General features: G+C 44.2%; 1 protein-coding gene across 1 annotated transcript in view; it reads left to right on the top strand.

Moving 5' to 3' along the window:
- Positions 1-15,220: 15,220 nt before the first annotated feature.
- Positions 15,221-24,613, top strand: part of HSD17B2 (hydroxysteroid 17-beta dehydrogenase 2) — a 34,313-nt gene continuing 24,920 nt past the window's right edge. Inside the window, exon 1 of the mRNA XM_016197918.2 lies at positions 15,221-15,488. Within this exon, the coding sequence (XP_016053404.2) occupies positions 15,221-15,488 (268 nt within the window). The remainder of the gene's footprint in view (positions 15,489-24,613) is intronic.

Raw genomic sequence — 24,613 nt, 5'->3', positions numbered from 1 at the left:
TGATGTGAAAGAGACACAATGGTTGGTTGCCTCCTGCATGCACCCCCGACTGGGGCAGGGGATTGATCCTGCAACCAAGGTACATGCCTTTGGCCCGAATCAAACCTGGGACCCTTCAGTCTTTAGGTCGACACTCTAACCACTGAGTCAAACCGGCTAGGGCATCACTATGCATTTTAATTAAAAATTTTGTTAAGGGAATTATAGATTCATATGTAACATTTTGCAAAACTATAGTATAAAATCATAATCAAAATATTGACAGCGATAGAGTCCACAGTCATAGTCACATTTGCTCAATTTTACATGTACTGATTTGTGTTTATGTGTGTGCGTTTGCGTATTTTTTCTTTACAATTTTATCACATGGGTAAGTTTGTGTATCAAGCCACTATAATTTGAGAGTTTGCTTTTTTTAATATATATAGTAGCTTAGCCTTTATAACAACACAAGGCAGTTGAACAAAATGTGCCAAGAAAGAATGATATATTCAAAGGCAGGAGATACTGAAATACACCTGAAATTAATTTCACTAGGCTAAAGTCAAGGTGTTGGCAGGTTTGTTATCTGCTAGAGGCTCTAGAGGAGAATTTGTTTTCTTGTCTTGTGCAGCTTATAAGCCATATTCTTTGCATTTCTTGTCTGGTCTGCAAAGAATATCTTTATTAAATGATAGCATGTATTGGACGCTGGCTGTGTACCAAGCACCATGTCAAGTTTGGCCCAATGCAATGGGAGGTAAGACAGATCTAGGAGGGTGTGTTTATCACGCAGCAGGAGTTTGTTCTACTGCTTGCTTCTCACTGCTGTGCAACAACCTGGATATAGAAGACACTCATCCCCACGGTGACTAGATCCTCCAGCAGACATCTGCTCCAGACTTGCTTCTGTTGAACCCGCTTCAGGAAGTGAAGGGCAAACCCCATTAATACTTCCTTCTTGTGCGGGAGACCTCTTCTTAGGTGGGGGTGATGTAAGAGGCTTTGCAAGGAATTCTGTTGATTGAATTGTAAGAGATAACCACGACATTCTATTCGGAGTTTCCCCAGAAGCAGACCTTGAGGCAACGAGTCAAGCATAAGTAGTTTATTTGGAAAGTGACCTCAGGAAATACCAGTAAGGGAGTGATGAAGTGGAACAGGGCAGGACAAGGAATCCAGCTCTTACCAGGATAACTGGAGCTTAATCTTTCTGGGGAAATTCTGAAACCCAGTGTAAACAACTTTCTCAGAGTTTCTCATTTGGGGAGGTGGGGAGCAGCTCTCTATTTACTCACTGAAAGCCTTCAGTTATTTGCTGAGGATATGTGATGGTACTGGTATGTGGGTGTATTTATTCTGTATCACTTCCAGTCTTCCCATGACAGAGCATTGCAAAACAGTACAGATGCTGGCACTTGGAAGCTGGGCAGGAAGGCAGCAATGTGGCAGGTGGAAGGGGATGGCAGTGGGGCACCAGTGGCACCTGATATACACTAAAATCTTATAATTCTTTGCCTTTTAAGGGTTCTTCATATTGAAGTTGCTACCCAGTGTCTCTCCTATCCCAGTCATTTCCTTGGGCACAATTCCTGAAGTGTTTATTGAGGAAGTGGCTTGTGGCATGAGTCCTATGGAACTTTGCCCACAGAGAAGAGAAGAAATGGACATTTTGGTGGAAGAAATAATGGGGAAAAGCATAGAGTCAGGATTGAGTGCCATGCGTCTGAGGAGTGAAGAGGTGCTGGATATGTCTGTGCTGGGAGGAAAAAGGAGATTCCATTCTGTGTACTGCTCAGATTAATTAATCTGAAGGAGAAGATCTTGTCCATGTGTTGGGACTGTCCAGTACACTACAGCAAGATGGAAGAAGTCTACAGGAGGGAGAAGGCCTGATCTGGATGGATCCCCATATTCCACCCTTTTCCTGACGTAGCCTTTTCTCCAGAATAACTCACTTGACTGCTTCTGAAAACTTCTTTAGAGTTCTGCTGTGGTAAGGGGGAGCTTCGGCATTTGAAAGTACTGCCCTGACCTACTTTGAGCGGCCCCCTTCTGCCCCTGAAGATAATTTCTCCAGGGAGCCACACTTTCAGGGGTGGTGGTTTTTAAATAGCATGTGCTATGATTAGCTAGGAGGTATCTTAACTAATGTCTTACCTATGGTAAGTAGTTAGCTTGAAGTAATGAATGACTTACCTTTCTAATCTTTAGACTTAGAGAAAGTATGGCAAAGAGATTAGAAGCATGGGTTTTAGAGTAGGAGCAAGAAAGATTTGAATCCTGGCTCTGCATAGAGGATTCCTGAAATGATGAAATAAGACAATGCTTGAGTCCTCAACAGACACCTCCTGGCCAGTGTTAGCTGCTCTTGTTAGAGATCAAGTTCAAGATTTCATGTGTAAAATTTGTACAGGGATGTTCACAGAGGCATTATTCATAATAGTTCCAAAGAAGAAACAACCCAAATGTCCATCAACGAACAAACAGATACATAAAATGTGATATATCCATACAAATTGGATACTAATCAGCCATAAAAATCAATGAGGTACTAATAATACATGTTATAACAATGGGCGGGCCTAGAAAACAATATGCTCATATTTTTATTAGCCAGTTTCATAAGCCAGTTACCAAAACCCACATATTACATGATTTCATTTATAAGAAATATCCTGAATTGGCAAATCCATAGAGACAGAATGCAGATTGGTGGTTGCCAATGGCTTGGAGGTTTGGGGTGAAACGGGGAGTGATAGCTAATAGGGTGACAAAATATAGATATGGTTGCACAACTCTGTGAATACTAAAAACTATTGACTTGTATACTTTAAATGGGTAAATCGTATATGTTAATTACATCTCAATAAAAGTGTTATTAAAAAATGTCATTGTGCCCTGGCTGGTGTGGCTCAGTGATTAGAGTGTCGGCCCTCACACCCAAGGGTCATGGGCTTGATTCCTGGCCAAGGGGAGGTACCTGGGTTGCAGGTTTGATCTCCAGCCCCGTCAGGGCTCGTGGGGGAGACAACCAATTGATGTGTCTCTCTCACGACCATGTTTCTCTCTGCGTCTCTCTGCCCCCTTCCCTCCCTTCCACTGTCTCTGAAAAAAATAGGAAAAAGATCCTAGCGTGAGGATTAACAACAACAACAAAAATGTCATTGTCATCTCAATGTCTTTTGAGTGGGAGGGAACAGGATGACCTATCACCCCCAAACATGCCTAAGGAAGTGTGTCCTAATTGGCAAAATCAACAGGGCTGAAAGTTTAGGAGCCACTGCCCTAGAACAGTAAGCATCATTGTCTCGCTCCACCGTCTCACTGTGGCAGGGCTGCCCCTGGGGCTCCTCTCACCTTCCTCTTTCTCCGGGAAAGGAGAAAACAGTACAAACCAGGACAGAAAGGGAGGCTTGAATACTAAGTGGTTTTCTATTAGCTGCCATGAAAATGGAGAGTCGACTTGTATTTATTTTGTTTCTCCTCTAACTACAAGGGTAATTTTATGCCAGGATTATTTTGGTCATTCTAATTATGCAGGCATCAATATTTAGTGGGGTTCGCCTAAGCCTCGGCATACCCAGACGTCCCCCTCCCTGAGACCACGCAGCGCGGTGTAATGTGAATAAGGGGCGCAGCAGAGGCGAAGCTGCTTCGCGTCCTCCAGCCTTGTTTGTAGGGAGCTGTGAGTGCTAGGAGTTCACCATGTGGTGGTAAATGCAATCCTTGCACAGGTGTTTCATTCGGGATTCAGTGACATAAGACAAATGAAAACTTACCATTTGTTTGGGTTTTCCTTTTGCAAGAACCCCTTCTCTCTAGCTGTGTGTTTGAATTTCTCTGTCATCGACGGGATCCTGTGGAATCGCTTCTTCTTTAATGAGCACTCACCTATTTATGCCCTGCCCCCCCACCCCCCTTCTATTCCCTTTCCATTTCCTTTCTTTGGCTCACTTTTTTTGATGTTTTTGTTTGTTTGTTTTGTTTGCTTTTTTAAAAATATTCTTCCCAGCTCCTATCTAGATAAAACCCAAATTCTACCTTCAGCCTTCTTTTTTTCCGTGGTCTGCGTCTTTCACCGAAAAGAACTCTTCAGTTGTCTTGGTTTCAACTCTGAACCCTGAGCTGATGACTCCCTAACAGATGTGAATTCGCTCCTGGGATTTATTTCTGGGGCTGGTCCATTTATCTTCACCTAATGTCCAGAAGTGGGTTTCTTAGCTCCAGCAATACCTGGCGTTGGCCGCACCATTTCAATGCCTTCATGCTCATATTAGCTTAATCCTGCCTGGCAAAGTCTCTTGGACTCGTTCTGTCTTTTTCTATTCCTCTGCTTCCCCTCTGTTTTCCTGATGGCCTTCTGACTGGAGCAATACCCCAGAGGGTCAGCAAGTTGATCTTGGCAACCTGCAAGGCTTGATCATCTCTGAGACAACCCAGTCTGAGGCCAGGCCACAGCTCAGCTGCTCGCTTCTTTCTTCCACTCCCAGGGGCCAAAGAAGCTTCATCCCCGCACCACTCCCCTAAGCCCTGTGGGAGGAGACGAAGCTGAGAGAGAGCCTTAGGTAAGAGGACATGAACTGGGGCAAGGCAGGGGAGGGTGTGGGGTCCAGACACACAGTGTGGACCACAGGTCTTGGGAATGGGGAAGAAGAGAGAGGAAATACCAGGGGGAAGATTTCCTTTCTATCGGTGGGGTGGCTCTGTGAAATGGCTGTTGTTCTTTCACTCAGAGGCACCTGGTTTAACTACGTGGACTCATCAGAGTTGGGTCAATCAAAATGTTAATTTCAATACAAATACGGTATTACGAATGCAGTATTTTTTGCTAAAATTCTTTAATATTGTAGTGAGTCTTAAATATATTTTCAAACAACTTCATAGCTGAAGGTTTACTTCATTCAGCTTATGGAAAATATTAATCATATAATTGACCAAGCCAGTCCACATCATCAAATTAATCAGCCAGATCAAAGGATTTGAATTCTTTTCGAGTTATATGCTTCAAATTATATTTAATGATTAGCTGTTAGAAAAAATATGACTTCATACATCAGTTCACATAAATGTAATAGCACCTTTATGACAACTAGTTCATTTTTGGTAGGTAGATTGATTGATTGATCGTGGAGTTTGTTGTTGCCATGATTAGATTATTTTTATGGGAAAATGTAGAGCGCGTTAAAGGGGGCAAGGTGCATTGAGCAGGAGACCTTTCAGTGGGAATTCTAGGAGGCCAGGGAACTGGGCAGGTGAACAAGGATATTCCAGACAGAGGGAAACGTTAGAGCAGGTGTGTGCCCCATGTGTTTGAGGAGCGGCTAGAAGGCCCTTGTGATTAGAATGGAGTGAACGAGGTGCTAGAAGCCTGAGATGTGGTCTAAGAACTACAGGGGCCAGGTCATCTAGACTTGGAGCCGTTTAAATATTTTTTGCTTTTACTCTGGGTGAGATGGGGCGCCTTTGCCAGGTTTTTAGCAAATAGGTGATGTGATAAGACTATGTTTATAAAAGGATTTCTCTGGTGCCGGGTTGAGAATGGACAGTAGGGAGACAAGGGTGGAATCGGAGGGGCCCCTTAGGAGGTTTTTGCTGCGGCTCAGGCAGGAGGTGGTGGTAGCTTGGACCAGGTTACTGGCAGCGGAATGGTCAAGCAGTGAATATATTCTGAAGGTAGAGCCCGCAGGATTTCTCCTTGATGGATTGGATGTGGGCTGAGTCAGACTGCAGAGTCAAGGGGAGTTCAGTGCTTGCGTGCTGTGCTCTTAAAGGGTGAAGTTGCCTTCACGAGATGGGGAAGGCTCTGGGTAAAGTAAGTTTGAAAAATGTAAGCTGGGGAATAGGAGTTAGAGTGAGCTGTGAGCTGATGACTTTGTAGGATAGAGGGAAGAAAAGTTAGAGTCCATGGGACAATAACGGATGGAGGAAGAGGAGGGTGTTAGAGAGTGAGAGCCCTGGTCGGTGTGGCTCAGCTGGTTAGAGAGTCGTCCGTGCACTGAAGGGTTGTGGGTTTGACCCCTGGTTGGGCATGTGTGGGAGGCAACCAACTGATGTTTCTTTCATACATTGATGTATCTCTCCCCCCTCCATTAATAAAAGCAGGCCATCGAGTGAGAATTAAAAAAGAGAGAGAAGCAGCAGTAAGGTTGGCAAAACTCCACAGTTGCAGTGGTGGGAAGGCACAAAGGACCATGCTAGTAAATAGAGGGTTTTTTTACTATTATATGCACTTTGGTGATTGTGTTAGTTTCCTGGGGCTGCCATAACAAAATTATCACAAGCTTGGCGGTTTAAACAACAGAAATTTACTCTCTTACAGTTGTGTAGGCCAGAAATCTGAAGTTAGGGTATGGCAAGGCCCTGCTCCTTCTGAAGGTTCTTTTTTGCCCCTTCCAGCTTCTGGTGGCTCCAGATGGTCCTTGGCTGTGTCATCATAACTCCAATTTCTGCCTCCAACTTCACATGACCTTTCCCTTATATTTCCCTCTATCTTCTCTTTTATCTCTTATAAAGATACCTGTCATTGGATTTAGGGTCCACCCTAATCCAGGATGATCTCATTTAGAGATTCTTAATTTAGTTACATCTGCAAAGGCTCCCCCCACCCCCAATATTGTGACTTTCACAGGTTCACGGAGTTAGGACATGGACATATCTTTTTGGGGTCACTGTTTACCCCATTATGCTTCTTCCATTCACTCCATCTCTTTTACCCTAACCCCCAAACCATGAAAGGCAGGAGGAACTTTGATAAAGTTGATTTTACTGCTATAAATTTTGTTTTGCAAACAGAAAAGAGAGATTGAGTTTCACACTGAGTTCAAAACGGGAGACAGAAGTGGTGACTGACAGGAGGCAGAAGAAACTGTGAGAAGATAGGTCTTTAGTATCTTGAAGAAATCTTGGCAAAGCTTTGATGTCCCCAGGCCATGGGGTTGGAAATTTGAGCCAATCTTATCTGAATCCCAAAGTTTTAGAAAGTTCCAGCTGATATCAGAGTTATAATGACATAAAATATGATCATACTATATAATTTATTTTTTAACCTGCTCTCCTTGCTCAGGAAATATTGCAAACACGTTTTCAAGTCATTAAATATTCTTCAACAACATGATTTTTAATGTTTGTATGGCAGTCCATCAAATCAAAGTACTGTAATTTATATAACAAATCCTTTATGGTGAGCCATTTAGAATGTTTCTGTGTTTTACATATGATAAATAACACTGAAATGAACAACTTTCTCTATAAATCATTGTGCACATCTTTGATTATTTTCAAATGGGCTCATTTTAAATAATGATGAACAATTTTGTGACAGCAATTTCTTCTCATTGTTGTCTTTATGAACTAGAACTTTTCCTTCAGGAAAAAAAAAATGGAGAAGTTCCTGGAACATCTGGTTTATGGTGCAATTTACTTTTGATATTCAGCTGTACTCCCAAACTTGGAAATGTCTTCTTTCTAATAGACCAATCCCAGATTTAATCTCCCTCCCGGAAATATAGATGAAAGTGTGTTTCCTTCTGTGAAACTTCAGCCTGGGAGCCATGACTAAAGGAGAGAAGCCATGTGAAATTGTGTGTTGGTTGCCTTTAGTTCCTGTTTCTCAATTTGTAAGTCTCAAAAAGGGGACAGAAATGGAAAGAATAACATTGCACTGTGAGGACCCACCAAGACAGAGGCAGGCCCGTAGCCCCCGGGGCAGGACAAAAGGCATACATGAGTGACTCAGTAAACTGCAGAGGGTGGAGGCAGTTCCAGGAATTAACTTAATTCGGTGGGTTTGACGAATACCAGGTGCACTCCAGCTTCAGGCACTTGTGGTTGAGAAACATCCTGAGCCCACCCTTCCTAAAGAATTTATAACCCATGTAACTTTGTAACTGACAATGATTGCTTGCTCACTGTGGCCCTATATAAGCTTGTGGGAAATTTAGATCGGGGTTCGAGTCAGAATTCCACTGCATTGGATACGACCGAACCCCAGCTAGCTGGAATAAAAGTCCCTTTTGCTGTTACATTATCAGCTCTGGAGTGATTGTTTTTCGCCGCATAGGGGATCTGATTCTCGGACATAACAGCACGAGTTTTCATTGAAACCAAAAAGATTTTTGTGAAAATGACTGCCATTGAAAACTCTGATATGCCACCATTGAAATAGATTATCTTTACAGTCACTATGAGGTATAAATTATTATCCCACTATTAGTGATAACGGCACTGGGAAGGGACTGGGCCCAGAGCAGGTCTGCCTCGGGCTGGCAGGTAATGTGTGGATTCTTGACATTGTGCTGGAAAGATTTCACAACACAAGTCCAGGTGATTTTGAGAGTACATTTATTATTAAAGCTGGGGATGGTAAAACAAAGGAAGGGCTTAGGGTAGAAGAAGCAACATGAGAGAGCCTAGGTGGTGCTCTGCTTTGCCTCCCTAGAAATGGTATGGGAAAGAACTGAGCCACAGTGGGGCTGCTGTTAGCTCACTGGAAAGTCAGAGGAAAGGAGGCCTTGGAGACAGGTTCAGGGGGTTAGCCTGGGACAAGCTGCCACTGCCCATTGCTCCCCTGGTTGCAGGTCTCATGGGGACCCTTAGACTTTAGGAGAGAAAAGTAAAGATACTAGCCTGAGAGGGAAGAAAAGTGTGGGTGTGCTCCAGAGAGAACTGTGGCTGGGTCTTTGTCGTAAGTGTTCTTATCTGTTTTCTAAAGGTGTGAATTTTACCGGAGGTCTTAGGGGGAGGGTCTCAATAGAATATTCATCAGCTTTATGCTGATGCACAAAAATAAGAGTTATTCCCTTGACTTCATCGTCCTTCAGTGTGGTTGGGTCAAATGGCACTAATTGGATTTTTGTGATCTATCTCCCTGAGTAGGGTGATTTAAGCTCCCATCTCAGCATGACAAAAAGTGTCTCTCAGGTCCAAAACAAAGGAGAGAATGCACCAGTATGAGTCAGTTTATAGCTAAATCTTGCTTTTTAACATCTCAGGAAATTGTGCTGTGAATATTTGTGTGCTTTTTTGCTTTTGTTGCTGGTGAGATTAGCACAATTTTAAAACATAAAAAGGCCATCAAGAGTGCTAATGTTGCTAATGGTTTGAAAAAAACAATGATCACAGACAATTAGAGAAGTAGAAAAACTGTTGTTGATTTGGATAAAAGAAAAGCAGTTAGCTGGTGACAGCATTTCGAAGGCAGTGAAACGTGGAAAACTGAAGGTGCTGCATGTTACCTCCTAAAAGACACCCCTGGTTGAGTGCGGAAAGTGACTCACTTAAGATTAGTGGTTCAATAAATTTAAGAAAAGAAATGTTTGTTTATAGAGTAAACAGTAGATTAGACATGTACTGTGTATAAGAAAGGTTAAAACAGGGAACCATTTTGGGTCCTGGAATGAATTAATTCCATTAACATTATTTCTAATGGGAAAAAATGATTTGGTTTTTGAACAGCCTTCTGGAACAAATTAATTTCAAGACCCGAGGTTCCACTGTAGTATTTGTGCCAACCACCCCCAAAGACTTTGAAGTCGGGAATAAATCTCATTTTGGCACATCACCATAAAGCTGATGAATGTTCTATTGGGACCCTCCCCTAAGACCTCCTCTAAACTCCCAGCCTTGAAAACCCTCACGACATGGACCCAGCACTCTCTCTCCCTCCCCGGAGCACAGCCATGCCTTTCCCTCCCTCCTCTGCTTGCCCCACAGGCGCACATCTCCTAAACTCTAAGGGACCTCAGGAGACTTGCAACCAGGGGAGCAACGGCAGCTGCTCATCCCAGGCTAAGCCGCTGAACCTGTCTCCAGGGCCCCCTTTTCTCTGACTCTCCAGTGAACTGACAGCCGTGCCACCTTAGGCTCATTTCTTTTCCATAACGTTTCTAGAGGGCCAAAGCAGCTCCCCCTAGTCTCTCTCCCGTTGGTTCTTCTACCTTAAGCCCTTCCTTGTTTCACTGGCCCCAGCTTTAATAAATATACTCTCAAAATCGCCTGGACTTGTGTTGTGAAATCTTTCCTGCACAGAGTCAAGGACCCACATACTATCTGCCAGCCCTAGGCAGGCCTGCGCTTAGCCCGGTCCCCTTTCCGGTAACAGTATGAGAGAGAAGAAAAACCCCAGAAAGCCAAAGACTTGGGAGTAGCCAGGTCATTTATATGTGTCTACATAAAGCCATCAGGCTTGTAGAGGAATATTTAATTGTTTTTTATTGAGATTGCAAACCTCTTTAGGGAGCTACCTTGTAATCTGTGTTTAAACATCCTTATTGAATTTAAAGAGGTGCGTGCGTGTGTGACTTTTTCATTCTCCTTGTGGTTATTGCCCCTTGCAGTGGCCAGTGCTGAGAAGAGAAAGGGGTGGAAGCAAATAGATAATGTTGTACGAAAAATCCTGTGCCCTATTCTGGGCCCAACCTCTCCAGGGGAGATATAAGTAATTGGATCCCATTCTAAGAAGGGCCAGGCTACTAGGTTGATGTAAGAATGTCCAAACCTGTAGAGAATTTTTATGGGTTTATTTGAGCCCGAACTGATGACAGCTGCTGGGAAACAAAATGTCAAATGCTCCCAAGAATAAGCTTGTGGTTTCTTTTATGCATTAAGAAATAAGGAGGGCCCAGCCGGGCATGGTTCAGCAGTTGAGCATCGACCTAGGATCCTGGAGACTGAGGTTTGATTCCCGGTCAGGGTACATGCCCAGGTTGTGGGCTCGACCCCCAGTCAGGGGCCTGCAGGAGGCGGCCGATCAATGACTCTCTCATCATTGATGTTTCTCTCTCTCTCTCACTCTCCTTTCTTCTCTCGGAAATCAATAAAGATATATTTAAAAAAAAAAAAAGAAAGAAAGAAGGAGGGAACCTAAGGAAGAGTACCTGAAGTTGGAGAAAAGTAAGGTGGGCATTGGATTACAGGATAGTTAACAAGATTATGGGATCTCATATTTCAAAGGTGTGTTAACCTAGATGCACAAAAACAATGGACAGGGCTTGCTTAAGGTGAAGGTAAATCTTTTACTTATGTGCCTGAGGAGTGACTACTCGCGGAGACCTGCCCAGTCAGGAATCTATGATCAGGTCACCCTGTGAGGTGACTTTTTGTAGAACCCCTTTTTAATCTACACCAAAGATTCTTGAAACCCTATGTACAATAAATGAGATCCTGTCTGGAATCTGACTCCACCTGATAATTGCAGAGTTTAGACATATTTACCCCACAACATTTCAATGACAGTAAAATGACTGATCCAACCCTAACTTCTGGCTGTTTTCTCCTGGTTCCCCTCACCAGCCCCCACTCTATGATATAGAGAATGACATATATAGTATTAGCACAATTACAATTTAACATTTAAAACATTAGTCATCACTCCGAATCTTGAAAACCGCAACAAAACTTGTGTTACCAGAAAGACCACCCCGATATCCCTGAGATTATCTGTTATGACCTGTACCACCCTGTCCATATCTTAAAGTTTGGGTCACCTTGACATCAGCACATGGTCATTCTCTACTTGGCGAATTATGCCATCACCATGCTACACTCACCATAACAACACATTCTCAAGTTACTGCAACAACATAATTTTTAAAATGTTTGAAGTCTTAAAAATGTGACCGTTTCAGGCACTTAGAACCAGATAAACCATATTTTACCGTATATATAGGGCAATTCAGAGAATCTAGGACCATCAGCCTAGAGAAGGCAAGACATAATAACAATCTTCAAATGTCTGAAAGAAATAGGGACTAGATGTGGTCTGCGTGACTCCAGGTGGGACAGGAAGGCCAAATGCCACAATCGAGGTTTTTTTAGGGCAGAGCTTTCTAATATGCCAAGCTATCCTGAACTGGAAGGTCAAGATGACCACTTGGCGGGGATGTTACAGAGAGAAACCCCTTTTTAGATGGGAAGTTACTTCAGATTCCCTTCTAAACTCAAGAGCCACTGATTCTAAGGAAAATCTACATTGTGAGATTCTCAGCTTTTTTTTTTTTTTTTTTTTTGGCCAGGTTGGGAATGTCTCTGTTTTGGGTAAGATATTTTGTCTTCAGAAGTTACCTTCAAAAATGAAGGAAGCGTCACATTGACCCACTGGCATCATGAGCAAGAATGAGCTGATCTAATTGGAAAGCTAAGAACAAGCTTGCAGAAATGGGACGCTGGCGAAATGAGGATTGCCTCAAGGACAGCTCTAGGACAAAATCACAGGGACCAAAAAGAGACACGATTCAGCTCAGTCATGTGGAGGAGTGTTCATTTGGAGGCAGAACAGCTCTTAAGTGGACTAGGACCTTGAAGTCTTCAATCAAAAGAATGTAGACATATGGGGCTAAATCTCACCTGGGAATTCTGCAACTCCGTTTGTGTTCCCAGTTGGTAAAAAGCCTTCCTTTCCGCCACCATCCAGTCCCACTAGTCACTGTTCCCGTGGCAGCTCCTTCTTCAGCTCCCCGAGGTCAGGAACTGGGGGTCTTCATTCAACAAATATTAAATACATGCAATGCGCCAGGCGCTAGGCTAGGCATTTTTGTGCAGAGCAAATAACAGCAAAACAGATATAATTCTTGCCCTCAAGAAGTTCGTGGTCTAGTAGGGGAGATAGAAAAATCCTAAAAATGAAGAAAGTACAGAATTACAAGTTGAGCTAAGTGCAGAGAAGGAAATGAATAAATAAGGTGTGGGGAAAGAAGATATTCGGGTTGGGTGCTGAGGACGTGACATTTAAGCAGATAGCTGAAGGATGACAAGGGGAAGGGGTGTGTGACGAACTGAATGAAGAAATAAATGAGTGAGAAGAAAGCTGGCAAGAGCCTCTCCATCTGCCCAGGAGAAAAGGGCCTTGGCCTTCTTAAGGCAGTGAGGACTCCTAACAGCGAGCAAAGTGGGCATCTTCCCGTCATTGCCAGGCACAATGCGAGAATTACATCATTCACTTTAAAAACAACACAAGGGAGCGGGGCTTCCTTTATGGAGAGAAGGAAACTGAGTCTCAGGACGGGCAGGTAGCTTGCCCAGTGCTTCACTGCTAGTAAGTGGCAGAGTCAGGATTCACATCCAGTTCCGGGAGGCCTTAAAGCTCATGCGTGGCTTCGCACAGGAAAGAATTAAAATTCAAGCCAGCACAGGGTTTAAAGTGAAAGTGAGTTTATTAGTGAAACGTCAAGACAGAGAATGAGCTACTCCACCGACAGAGCAGCCCCCCCTTTAGCAGAATTTGCTTCCTTTTTGAGGTATATTCAATGGGCGGGGGGCTGGGAGGTAGGGGATTCAATGAAGGGGAGGGATACTCAGGATCTTCTCCTGAAAGGGGTGGAGATTTCTCAGAGGAGCTTCATCAGACATTTTTAATGTGTATGTATTTTTATTGATTTTTAGAGAGAGAGGAAGGGAGAGGGAGAGAGAGAAGCATCTGAACGTGCCCTGACTGGGGATTGAACCAGCAACCTTTCGGTGCCCAGGAGGATGCCCCACCAACTGAGTCGCACAGGCCAGGGCTCATCAGCCCTGCTGTGTCCTTACCTGGGTTTTCCACTACTGGTCGCGGCAGCGCAGAGTGTGTCGTCTAGCAGGCTAATGTATTATAACCGGTGTACAATGAGGCTAGGGGGTTTCCATTAGGTGAAATTAGGTGCCATATTGAACTGAGCTGTTCTCTGCTGGTTTTAAGCTATAAATTCGGTGTTTTTTTGGGGGGGGGGCAAGGGTGGGTATCTTACTCTCTTGACAGCCCCTGTGGCTTTTATTGTTTGCAGTTATTCTACCACATACCCTCTCTCAGCAGAGCTAAAGTTGGATTTGAATACAAATAATCTGACCTCAGAGTGAGAACTTTCCTTGTCTCTCCAGATGTGCCAATGCCCAGCGTCTGTGGGAATCCTGGCGCCTGGCGCGCACTCGGCTCGCCACAAGCCCAGGTGCTTTGGCGCCCTCTTGGGGAAGTCAGCATCGTTGCTGGTGGTCAGGAAGGTGTCCCAGCGTCCCGTGCCGGCTTTCCACCCAGCAAGTCACGAGCTTGGGGCCAGATCCACAGCTACCCTCTCCCAGCCTCCGTTTCCCTCTTTGCAAAGTGGGTGTAATAATTTCCACCTTGAAGTGTTTCCCAAGGTTCAAGGTAAGCTAAGGTAGGGAAGCACTAGTACGTTCCATACTGACTGTCCTTTATTTTTTTTTTTGCCTAAGTAGAGGGGACGAGCATACAGATCTGATACAAGGCTGCTTGACTGCACTGTTGTGTGAGCTCAGGCAGCTCTCTTAACCTCTCTGTGCCTCTGTGTTCTGACCTGAAAAATCACTGCAATAATAAAACCTACCGTCATAAGGATATTCAAAGAGACAGAGCATATTGACTGTTGAGTGCCAGTGTCTGGAACAGAGCATGGCAGAGACTAGGGTCTCAATAGAGAGAATGAATGGATAAGTAGCTAAATATGACCCTGGCACAAATAAGTACCCATAGGTGTGTCTGGGCCTTTATTAGTTGTGTTATCATTGTTACTGTCTCGCCCAGGCACATCTCCCCTCTGGCAAGACCAAAGCACTTTTCATCCGCCACGAAACTCTTCTAGTTTTTATTCCCTCTCCATCCACCCTTCAGCCTGACTCAGGTGGGAGATGGCAGGGACCCTGTGAACATGGACGAAATTAGTGATGCCTCCCTCTCCAAGGTGGTTCTTCTGAACTTCACTGGTGGCCTGGATTCATTCTCTCTCCCTCCCTCTCTCTCTGCCTCCTTCCCCCCATCTCTTTCCCTCTTTCCTCCATCCCCCCCCCCCCCCCACACACACGAGTCAGGAATAGGACTGGACAAACAGACACTCCACAGGCTCCTGAAGAAGTGTATTTTTCTGGGAGCTAGAGATTTTGTAATTCACCGTTCAGAATGAATTTTGTCAATAATTATCCAACTAGTTATCTCTCCAGATGTCATTAAAAAATGAATTTGTGTTTGTTATGTTTGTTATGGGTGAGAAAGTGTGCATGTCATGCAGGCAGTGGGCATGGGGGGAGCAGTCAAATAGGAAGTGCCCTGGCATTTATATCAAAGTGCACGCCGGTTTACATTATCCACTAGGAAATACGTGCCTGTATGAGTATGATTAGTGCAGGATCATTCAGTGTGCATCCGGGCTTTTCCCCTCCTCCCTTCTTGGCTCTCCGTTCATATAATCCAGGCTGCCTCCAACCTGCCTTTCCGCACTTGTCCTGAGCGCAGAAAGGTGCAGCAGAGCCTCTGAGAATGAGCCCTTTCTCCTCAGAGGCAGCTTGGCTCTGCCTGGCTGTCACGGCGGCCCTGGGAGGACTAGTCCTTTGCAAACTCAATAAGAGCCCAGGGCCGGTGGGGAAAAAAGTGGCCTGCCTGGGGGGCCTCTGGGGAGGGGCTTGCCTGCTCAGCCTGCCTCTCTTCTGGGCCTTAATACTCTTCTCTCTGTCCTGTGTCCTCTTGTATATTCACTTATCTGGCCAAGAGTTGCTACCTGTGGACCAAAAGGCTGTGCTAATCACAGGTAAGCGGACAACACTGCGATTCTCATCCAGGGCAGGATCTGGCACTTGCTTTGCCTTAGTGGGGCTTCTTCAGATTTGGTTTAAAACTAACACGCTTGGTGCGGAGTAAAGGAAAGCGTAGCCCCAAGTGGTTCTCGCTACATCGGTTTGGTCTGCTTTCCTCCGGAGGTGTACTCGGGAGGGGCCTGGAAGGTGAAGTGCATCTAAGCCATACTTTTGTTAATTTCCCAGGATAAATATTAATAGGCAAACCTGGGGTATTTCACGTGTTTCATTGTATCCAGGAAATCCCCTAGGTTTCTTTAGGCTTAAAGGGAATTTTGCTCTGAGATTAATGTTTGGCTGGGTTCTAGACTTTGGCTCTTGCTCCCTAGCTGTGCAAGAAAGCTCACGGAGTCAGGCTCTCTTTGTGCTTGGCTGTGCTTTTTAAATACAGGGGAGGGCAAAAGTAGGTTTACAGTAGCATCATGACATTCTTTTGTGTTCTAAAGTTACTGTCCTATTCAGAGCCTGCACGTCGTCTTCTATACAGACAACTGTAATCCCACTTTTACCCACCCCGCTATTGAAGAGACTCACCAGGGCTGGAAACATTGCAGTTTGCCTGGCTGCTGTCAAGAACCTTGCCTCACCTGAACCTTGGTCTTCATATTTGTCATTAGACTGCTAATGCTTCTTAATTGGATGAAGCTGGCAGTGTGTCCAGAAGGCAGTTGCTTGTAGGCTGTGCTGCCAGCTTTTTTCCTCCTTTTGTCTTTCTCTTTCTCCTGCAAGCGTGAGGCCAAATTAAATTCCTATGGTTTGTAAAGCTGGTTTGTTTGGTTGAGAAGATTGAGCTTGAATAGGGCTCTAAGTAGGATTGCCCAGCGTTATCCTAACCCAGAAAAGATCCTGCCAAGAAAGATCATTAACTACAGAATCATTTGCCGGGATGTCAACACCCCACACCCTGTGGCTACACCTGCTGGGGGTGAAGGCAAACAGTGTGGATGGAAGCAAATAGAGGTTTTCTTAATTCACAGGGAAATAGACTCTAAAGTGGTTTGTCTATTTTGCCTTTGACTTTACTCCAATGATGAAAGTCTCTCTTAAAATGAAATGCAAGTTGGTGCTTGTTGTAGTTTCGAAGTGCTGTGGAAAACAAGCTTCTTCAAAGACAAAAGAAAACAAACAACACAAAACATCCCAGACAATTCAAAGGTAGAAGACTCAGTCAATCCATGGGATGTTTATCTATACTCAGCTGGGGTGGGGAACGTTTTCTCTGCTAAGGGCCACGTTATTTATAACATCATTTGAGGGCCTACAAAATTATCAACTTAAAAATTAGCTATGAAAAAAAAGCTCCTAGATTTCTTGAATTTCTAGTCCTACCTGCGGTTGCCTTGGCAGGGCCAGACCAAATGATTTCATGGGCCGTATATGGCCCTCGGGCTGGATGTTCCCTATCCCGATACAGGGATGTCTGGTATCACCTGGAACCATGCATCTAGAAGACTGGCTAGGTTTTCTACTTTTTCACCAGAACTCACTGGATAGGCTCCGGGCGGGAAGCTATAATAACAGTCAATCCTTCTGTTCTCTGTGTTGTAGCAAATGCCCAGGTCTTCAGAATAATTCCAGGTTGAATTTATTTTTTGTACTTTTCCACTTGTGTGAAAGAAGACAGCAATTAACCATGTTAAAAAAAAAAAAAAATAGCAGTGCTGTGGTTGACACTAATGGGACATGATGTCCTGGAGGTCCAAACATTCCTGGGAAATCAGTTTCAGGGAGCAGCACTTCTGAAGCTAATAAATAAGAATACTAAACTTTAGGTATACTCAGGCAAACTTCTAGGTAACAGAGGAAACAAGAACTCTCTTTGCTCGATTATCTTGTCAACATACTTCATCCTCTGCTTTTGCAGACATAAGCAAACAGAAATGCCCACAAAACACACACTCAAGTCAGTTAACCTAGATCAGCCATTGAAACGTCCTGACTTGTGTTCAGTGGTATGCAAAATGACTGATTCAATTAGGTAACTCAAGCCCAGTGACTAATCCCTCAATGAAATGTTTAGTAATTAGAAAGCTGAGGATTAATAAAGGAAGCACATGTTTTAGGGTGACTGAAATGTCCCTTTCAGGTTCTTTGTCATGAGGAATGCCATAAGTTCAATATAATTCTAAAGAAGGTTTCAAGACTTCTGTACTAAATGGAGACATTTAAAATGAATTTATTTAGTTAGCCCAGAACTCATTAAAAAAAGAAGTCATAGTAATTTGGAATAACCTTTGTTTCAGGATGGCTTCTGTTATAAATTGGTAAACATTTTAGTAAGTGGGTGGACTGGGAGAAATGTGGCAGTGTACATAAATATTATTCCTTTATTTGATAAATATTATTCCTTTATTTGAAATGGAAATTTCTTTTAAAGAAATAACCTGAAATATGTAAAAAGGGTAGATGCCAAACAAAATGGCATATTCACAAAGTTGTTCAGTACGATCTTATTTGCAGTTGAGAAATATCAAAAGCAATCAAAATGGTGACAAATTATAATATATCTTCTGGGTAGAACAATGGCTAACCTTCAAAAATTACAGCCACAGCCCTGGACCATTTGGCTCAGTGGTTAGAGCGTTGGCCCACGGACTGAAGGGTCTTGGGTTCGATTCTGGCCAAGGGCATGTAGCTCGGTTGCAGGCTCAAGATCCCCAGGCGGGTCGGGGCACGTTTGGGAGGCATCCAATCAATGTGTCTCCCTCATGTCGGTGTTTCTCTCTCTCCCTCTTCCTCTCTCTCTGAAAAACAATGGAAAAAAATATCCTCAGGTGAGGAGTTAAAAAAAAAGAAAACCACAGGAATGTGTTACACCATAGAAAACTGAACTGAAGGAAAACATACAGGGGATCCAGGTGTTCGAGCAAGCCTACAACCATGCCGCATGAATTTAAAAAACAACAAAAAAACACTGGAAGGAAAAAGTTTGTAAATGATTAGATCAGGGTATTTGGGTGTTTTTTCCCCTAGATGTTTTCCCTAAAATTTCTCTAATGTAGTGATATTGCGTATGCAATAATATGTCTGTGTGTGTATATACACACACACTTCTTTTTTAAAGAAGTTTTTATTGAATGTATTGGGGTGACATTGGTTAATAAAATTATATAGGTTTCACATGTACAATTCTATGATACATCATCTGTATACTGTATTGTGTGGTCACCATCCCAAGTCAAGTCTCCCTCCATCACCATTTATCCCCCCTTCACTCTCTTCTATGTCCCCCCACCCCTCTTTCCCTCTGGTAGTCACCATTCTGTTTTCTGCGACTATGAGGTTTTTTTTTTTGCTTAATCCCTTCACCTTTTTTCACCCAGCCCCCCAACTCCCCCAACACCCCTCCCCTCTGACAGCCGTCAGTCTGTTCTCTGTATCTATGAGTCTGTTCCTATTTTATTTGTTAGTTTATTTTGTTCATTAGATTCTACATATAAGTGAAATCTTATGGTCCTGTGTTTCTCTGACTGGCTTATTATTTTTAAAAGGGATCACATTAAAAGAATAAAGTCCATTTAACTATGGACCCAGGTGTAGGACAGTTACAAGGACAAGTTTGAAACACTAACTTTTTTTCTTTGAGTCGCTTATTTCATTTTGCTGAGGGAATCAAAGGTCTTTTGTCTCAGAAACATACAATCATAGCACAGAGAAGAAAAAAGCAAGCACAGAGCACTGGAACACGGGTTTGTCTTCAAGGTACCTGAAGCTCCAGGGGCCATTTAATTTTTAAAATGAGTGAGAAGCAGGCCCACATGATTACAATAGCATCTCAGGCACCATACCGTGGAAAAGACTTTGAAGTCTGACGGGCTTGCCTGAGGCTGGGCTCCTTAAGGGCAGCACTTGAGATGAGCATTTGCATTGTGCAGAAGGCAGAAACCCTCCTCTACTCTTCAATGTTCTTTTGGCTGGTCTAATAATCAAATCTACATGAGCCAGATTTACATGAGAAAATAACCGAATTTAGGTACATGTGTACATAGGGGAGCCCCACATACATAGGAGGTTCAGGGACAGAAAGTTAAAACAAAGAATATATAACATTTTGAGCTAGGGATAAGGTAGGATGCCTTGGAGGCTTCCAAGGGGAGGAAGGTCATTGCCGGAAGATAAGAATAGTAGCTGCTCGGTAATTAGTAGTTTTCCCTGTCCTGTAGATGGGTCATAAAAAGTTATTTTTGGTAACAACCCTTATTACGGGCAAGGCCCCTCATTTAAATTCTTTAAGGGAGAGGTAAATGTTTCTCATGAGCCTGCAGAATCTTGACTGCCTTCAGCTCAAAATAATCCACATTCCAAAGTGGGGAGGCATCTTGGGGGAAGCCTGTTCTGAACCCCTATAGCATGAAAGGGATTTGTTAGGAAGTTTTCCAAAGAATATTGGTCCTGGAGTGGGGAAGATGCACAGGAAAAGGAGGAGGCCCCACGGGGTGCAGCATCAAGGGAAGTCCATTGAGGGTCAGTTGGCTTAATCCCTGGGGCAGATCTGGAAACAGTGGCGGGGGGGGGGGGGGGGGGGGGACACCTGAGAGCGGTCACCATTGTGGGTCAGGGAACTATAGTTTTTATATCCTCACACCTGTCAATCATTAGTTAAGGGGTGTTACTCTGACACCCCTGGGTGGTGGTGATGAGGGGAGGCTTAAACTGCAGGCACTTCTGGCTCTCCTTGGCCACTGGCATTGTGAGCTCCAGCATCCTGGGGCAGCCCTCGGACAAAGCCGCAGGGCCTGGGGCTGGGTGTGAAGCACACTATCTTTGGCACCCAGATTTGGACTTTTGAACTTTTGTTTTCTCCTCTGTAAACCAGAAATGATAATTCTCTCTCTCTCTCTCATTAGTGGAGGAGAGACAGAGAGGCAGGAAGGAAGAAGAGAATGATGGAGGAGCAGAGAGAGAGAGAGGTGATTTTCTGTATTGGGGTGATGAGAGGAAAGGTAGAAAAATGGTGTTAGGGAGGCCAACAGGGAACAAAAAAGAAAAGGCTGACAGAGAGATCAGGAGAAGAAACATTCATGTATTCATTCAGCAGCTATTTTTTTTTTTTTTGAGTCCTCGGTCTGTGCCATGTATTGTCCAGAAACAATGGGGGAAGGAAATGGAAGACCATGCAATTGTTACGTTGTCAAATGACGGCATCAACGTTCCTAGATTTCCTTGACCTTGGAGCCGGGGCCACTACCTCTTCCTCTACTGGCTATAGCCGAGCGATGGGGTACAGAGGGCCTCCAGGAGGATTCCCAAAGTGCGGTGGAGCGCAGGGGTGGGCATAGCTCCCGTGGGGGAGCTGGGGAAAGCTTGACAAAGGAGGGGCCTCCTTAGGAATTAAAAAGTAGCTTTTTAGAGGGAAAAAAGGTCTTCCAGGCTAATTGGTCAAGCAGCTCCTACGCACACCGCTAGCACTCATTCAAACTTGTTGAGTTGGATAATTTTTAATTGAAATGTTCAAAACTGGGTGCAGTGGAGGATGGATCAGGGAGGGAAAGAGGGATCTGTTTTACGGGAAGGTCCTTATTTTATGTTGCAAACAGTGGGTCCTAGGTGGGCGGTGACCCCTGCTGGAACTTATTAAATAGTCCAATTAAGTTTCTAAAATTGAATACTGTTGGCATCAGCTTGGCATCTGGTGTACTTTGGATTTAATGCTAGATTGTTGAAATGGATGAACATTGACAGTGGACTACGGAACTAAGAGAAATAATATCTCTGTGCTCAGAGACTTACAGATATTTTATGTTTGATTCTCACAACCCTAATAAGTTGTATTCTTATGCATGAGGCAACTATGTGTTCAAAGTTACTAAGCTACTGAATAGCAGAGATGAGACTAAGCCCAGATCAGACCCATCTGCAACCCAAAGGCATACTCTTAACCACTGTCATTATTAGTGTTATAGCCATGGTTACTAGGAGCCTAGAAAGGTGCCCAGGATATAAAATGTGTCCATTCAATGGGCAAGGCCACGTTGAATATATACAGGGTAAAGCAAAAGTAGGTTTACAGTTGTGAGTATGCAAAACAGTTTATTCTTGTATTATTATTTATTAATTATTCTATCACTTTCCATATGAACAACCCATTGTCCACCCACTTCTGCCCCACCCTGTATTATGTGCACAAGACTTTGCTGTCACAGAACTGGGCAATCGATCGGATGCAGAGATGCCGGTGCGAGGAGATGAGATGGTACCATGGACAGGGATTGGGAGGTTTGAAAGGGTGGTGATGGTTTGAGATGAGCCCTATGGTGAGTTTGACCGCAGGTTCGAGTGTGCAGGCAGTGAGGGGACAGTGCAGGTGGAAAGTCATGGTCAGGCGAATAGAGAAACAGACTTGGTTAGTTTGGAGAGGAAGACTGGAGAGACACAAGCAACAAAGTGATGGTTAATGTTGCAAGGGAAGAGAACCTTGACGTATATAGTAAAGAATCAGTACAGTCTGTGGTGAGACTATAATCCAGTCTATCAGAATTTTTTTTTAATAGAGTAGTTATCTTCTTTTAGCATTTAAGCTTTACCTTAATTAACCCTCTACAGAGAAGCATTAAAAGGTATTGTTAACCCGGGTACTTTTATAAAAGTTGGAATGGTGATTTTATCAGGCGTTCTAGATGTTTGTTTGTTTTTTAAATTAAATTTATTGGGGGTGATATTGCTTAATATGATTATATAGGTTTCAAGCGTACATTTCTATGATACATGATCTGTATATTGCCTTGTGTGCCCACCACCCAAAGTCAAATCATGTTCCTTCATTATATATTTGGCCCCTTTTACCTTTTACTACCCCTCTACCCACCCCCTTCCCTCTGGTAACCACCATACTCTTGTCTGTGTCTATGAGTTTCAGTTTTTTGGTTGGAGAAAATTCTCATGGAACGAAAACACCCCCCCCCCCCCCTCCATCCTATATATTAAAAACTGTTTGAAGGCCGGGACCGTGTCCCTCCTCTCAGGCTCTGAGCGCATTAGACCCAGTACAGTGTGAATGAATGCATGAGCCCTGAGTAAACGAACCAAGCAGGAGACATGTCCTCCCCTTTTTGTGGTCATTGGCTAGAAAAAATGTGGTCACTGTCCAAATCTGCCCACTTCCTTGGGTACTTGTTTCTGCTGGTTCTTTTTGCTGGAGTCACCTGGGTAGAAAGGGCAGAGTGACTTGGCTGAGTAGCCGAGGCCCATTGTTCCTCACAGGGCTTTGTGATGACTTGGTTCTAAGTGTGCTTCTGCTTAAGCAGGATGTGGCACAAACGGAGCATCCTCTGTCCCCAGCGGGCTGCTGAAGCTGCTCTCCCGAGGGTCATTGGCGCCCTCCTAGTCACCGGAGTTTGACTTCTGCTCCAGCACTGCTGACGACACTTTCCTTCCTGACACGGCCTCCTTGGCCTTCCAGGAGGTTGCATTTCCACATTTTTCTCCCCCTTCTCTGTCCCTCGAGTCTCCGGGTTCTTCTCCCCCCCCCCCTTTCCCCCAAGGTGGCCCCTGTGGCTGGTCCTTGGCCCTCTCATCTTGCCACAGCCTCTGCCACTTAAGGCCCTCCTGCTCCTGTGGTATCCGTGGCTCTATGTGAGGCCCAGCAAATCTGTAGTTTTGTGTACCTGACAACCTCTTGACCTCCTCATATTTCCGGGACTTTAGGCTGAAGCTTTAAATTTGGCATTTCTAAAACAAACTTACCATCCTTTCTCCTAATCCCTTTTTTTCTTAACTTCTCCAGTTCTCCCCTTTCCCTCAGTTCCATCTATTCCATTCTTTCCCATCCCTCCTCCCACTTCCTTACAGCAGCCACTGTCTTAGAGGTTCTTTTCACCCTTTATTCCTGATTTCTTCATAGGTTCATCTTCTATTGTCTACCCTTCTGATGCCAGGATCCCCCTTTCTCCCCCCTGCCCCCCCCTTCTCTGTGTTTTCCCTTAAGATATGTTTATATTTCTCACACTCTTGAGCAGTGCTCTTATTTCCAGGTACCGCATCTCCTGCCTCCTGCCATCAGCCTCTAATGCTTTGCCCAGATTTGCCTCCTGAACTCTGGACCACACGCCCATTGCCCCCCGAATGTCCCAGGGTGCAGAGGTACCAGACTGCGCTCCCCAACTTTCCCCTGAATTCCAGGCCTCTAGACTCTGTTGGCGGCACCAATGCCATTCGCCCCACTGCACAAGTCAGAAATGTCACAGCCGCCTTTGAATCCCCCGTTCAGTTGGCCCAGATCACGAACTTGAGCGCCCTTCTTGACCTTTCCTCCTCTCTCGTTGCCTCGCCCAGCCAGTCGTTGATTCATAACTCGATGACCTTTCGCTACCCCTCGAATGTCTCCCCTCTTTTTTATTCCCAAAGCTACTCCCTTTGTTCAAAGTGTCCTTGTTTCTCGTATGGACTATCGTAATAGTGTCTTGGTTGTTATCCTTGCCTTTCATTTCTTCACCTTCACTCTGTAGCCAGATGAATGTCATTCTAAAATATAAAGCTAACCAACCCACACTCCCTTGTTTATGAAATCCTGCTAGAGTCCCTCAACTGTATAAAGTCCAAACTTCTTGTGTGCAAAGGTCCCCGACAATAGAGGCCCTGCTATGTGCTTCCTTCATACTCCCCAAGTTCCCAGGAAAGTTCTGGACACTTTCAAAAGTTGTATGCTATCCAGGCAGTGTACTAAGAAAATATTACTATCCTTAAGACAGATCAAGATCTGCCGAGGAGGTAAAACCTGAGGTTTTCAGAAGGGGCCCTGGTACAAGCAAGTTCTAATCTCAAAAAAATGATCCAAGATTATTCTTGTCTACACCCCTCTGGCCAAAACTTCCATGTCCATTTGTTTACATCAGTATCTGAAGCCCATGGATTTTGGAGTCCCCTGGTCATGCTCCTCAAGACGAACTTTTTCTAGATGTTGCTCCTTCACCCCATCCCCTGCCTTCCCAATTTTAGGGTTCAATGCTGGGCCCTCAGGGTTGGGGATCAGATTAGGTCATAGGGTATCAATATATGTGTGTGTGGTAGGACACGGCATAAGCAGAGGTTTTGAGCAAGGCCATCGGCATCAGGTTAATAGGTAGATGGTTCTATTGTTCTG

Source organism: Miniopterus natalensis, chromosome 18 (assembly GCF_054644295.1).
Source record: "Miniopterus natalensis isolate mMinNat1 chromosome 18, mMinNat1.hap1, whole genome shotgun sequence".
NCBI classification, from domain to species: Eukaryota; Metazoa; Chordata; class Mammalia; order Chiroptera; family Miniopteridae; genus Miniopterus; species Miniopterus natalensis.
This window is presented reverse-complemented; position numbering and strand designations above follow the sequence as displayed.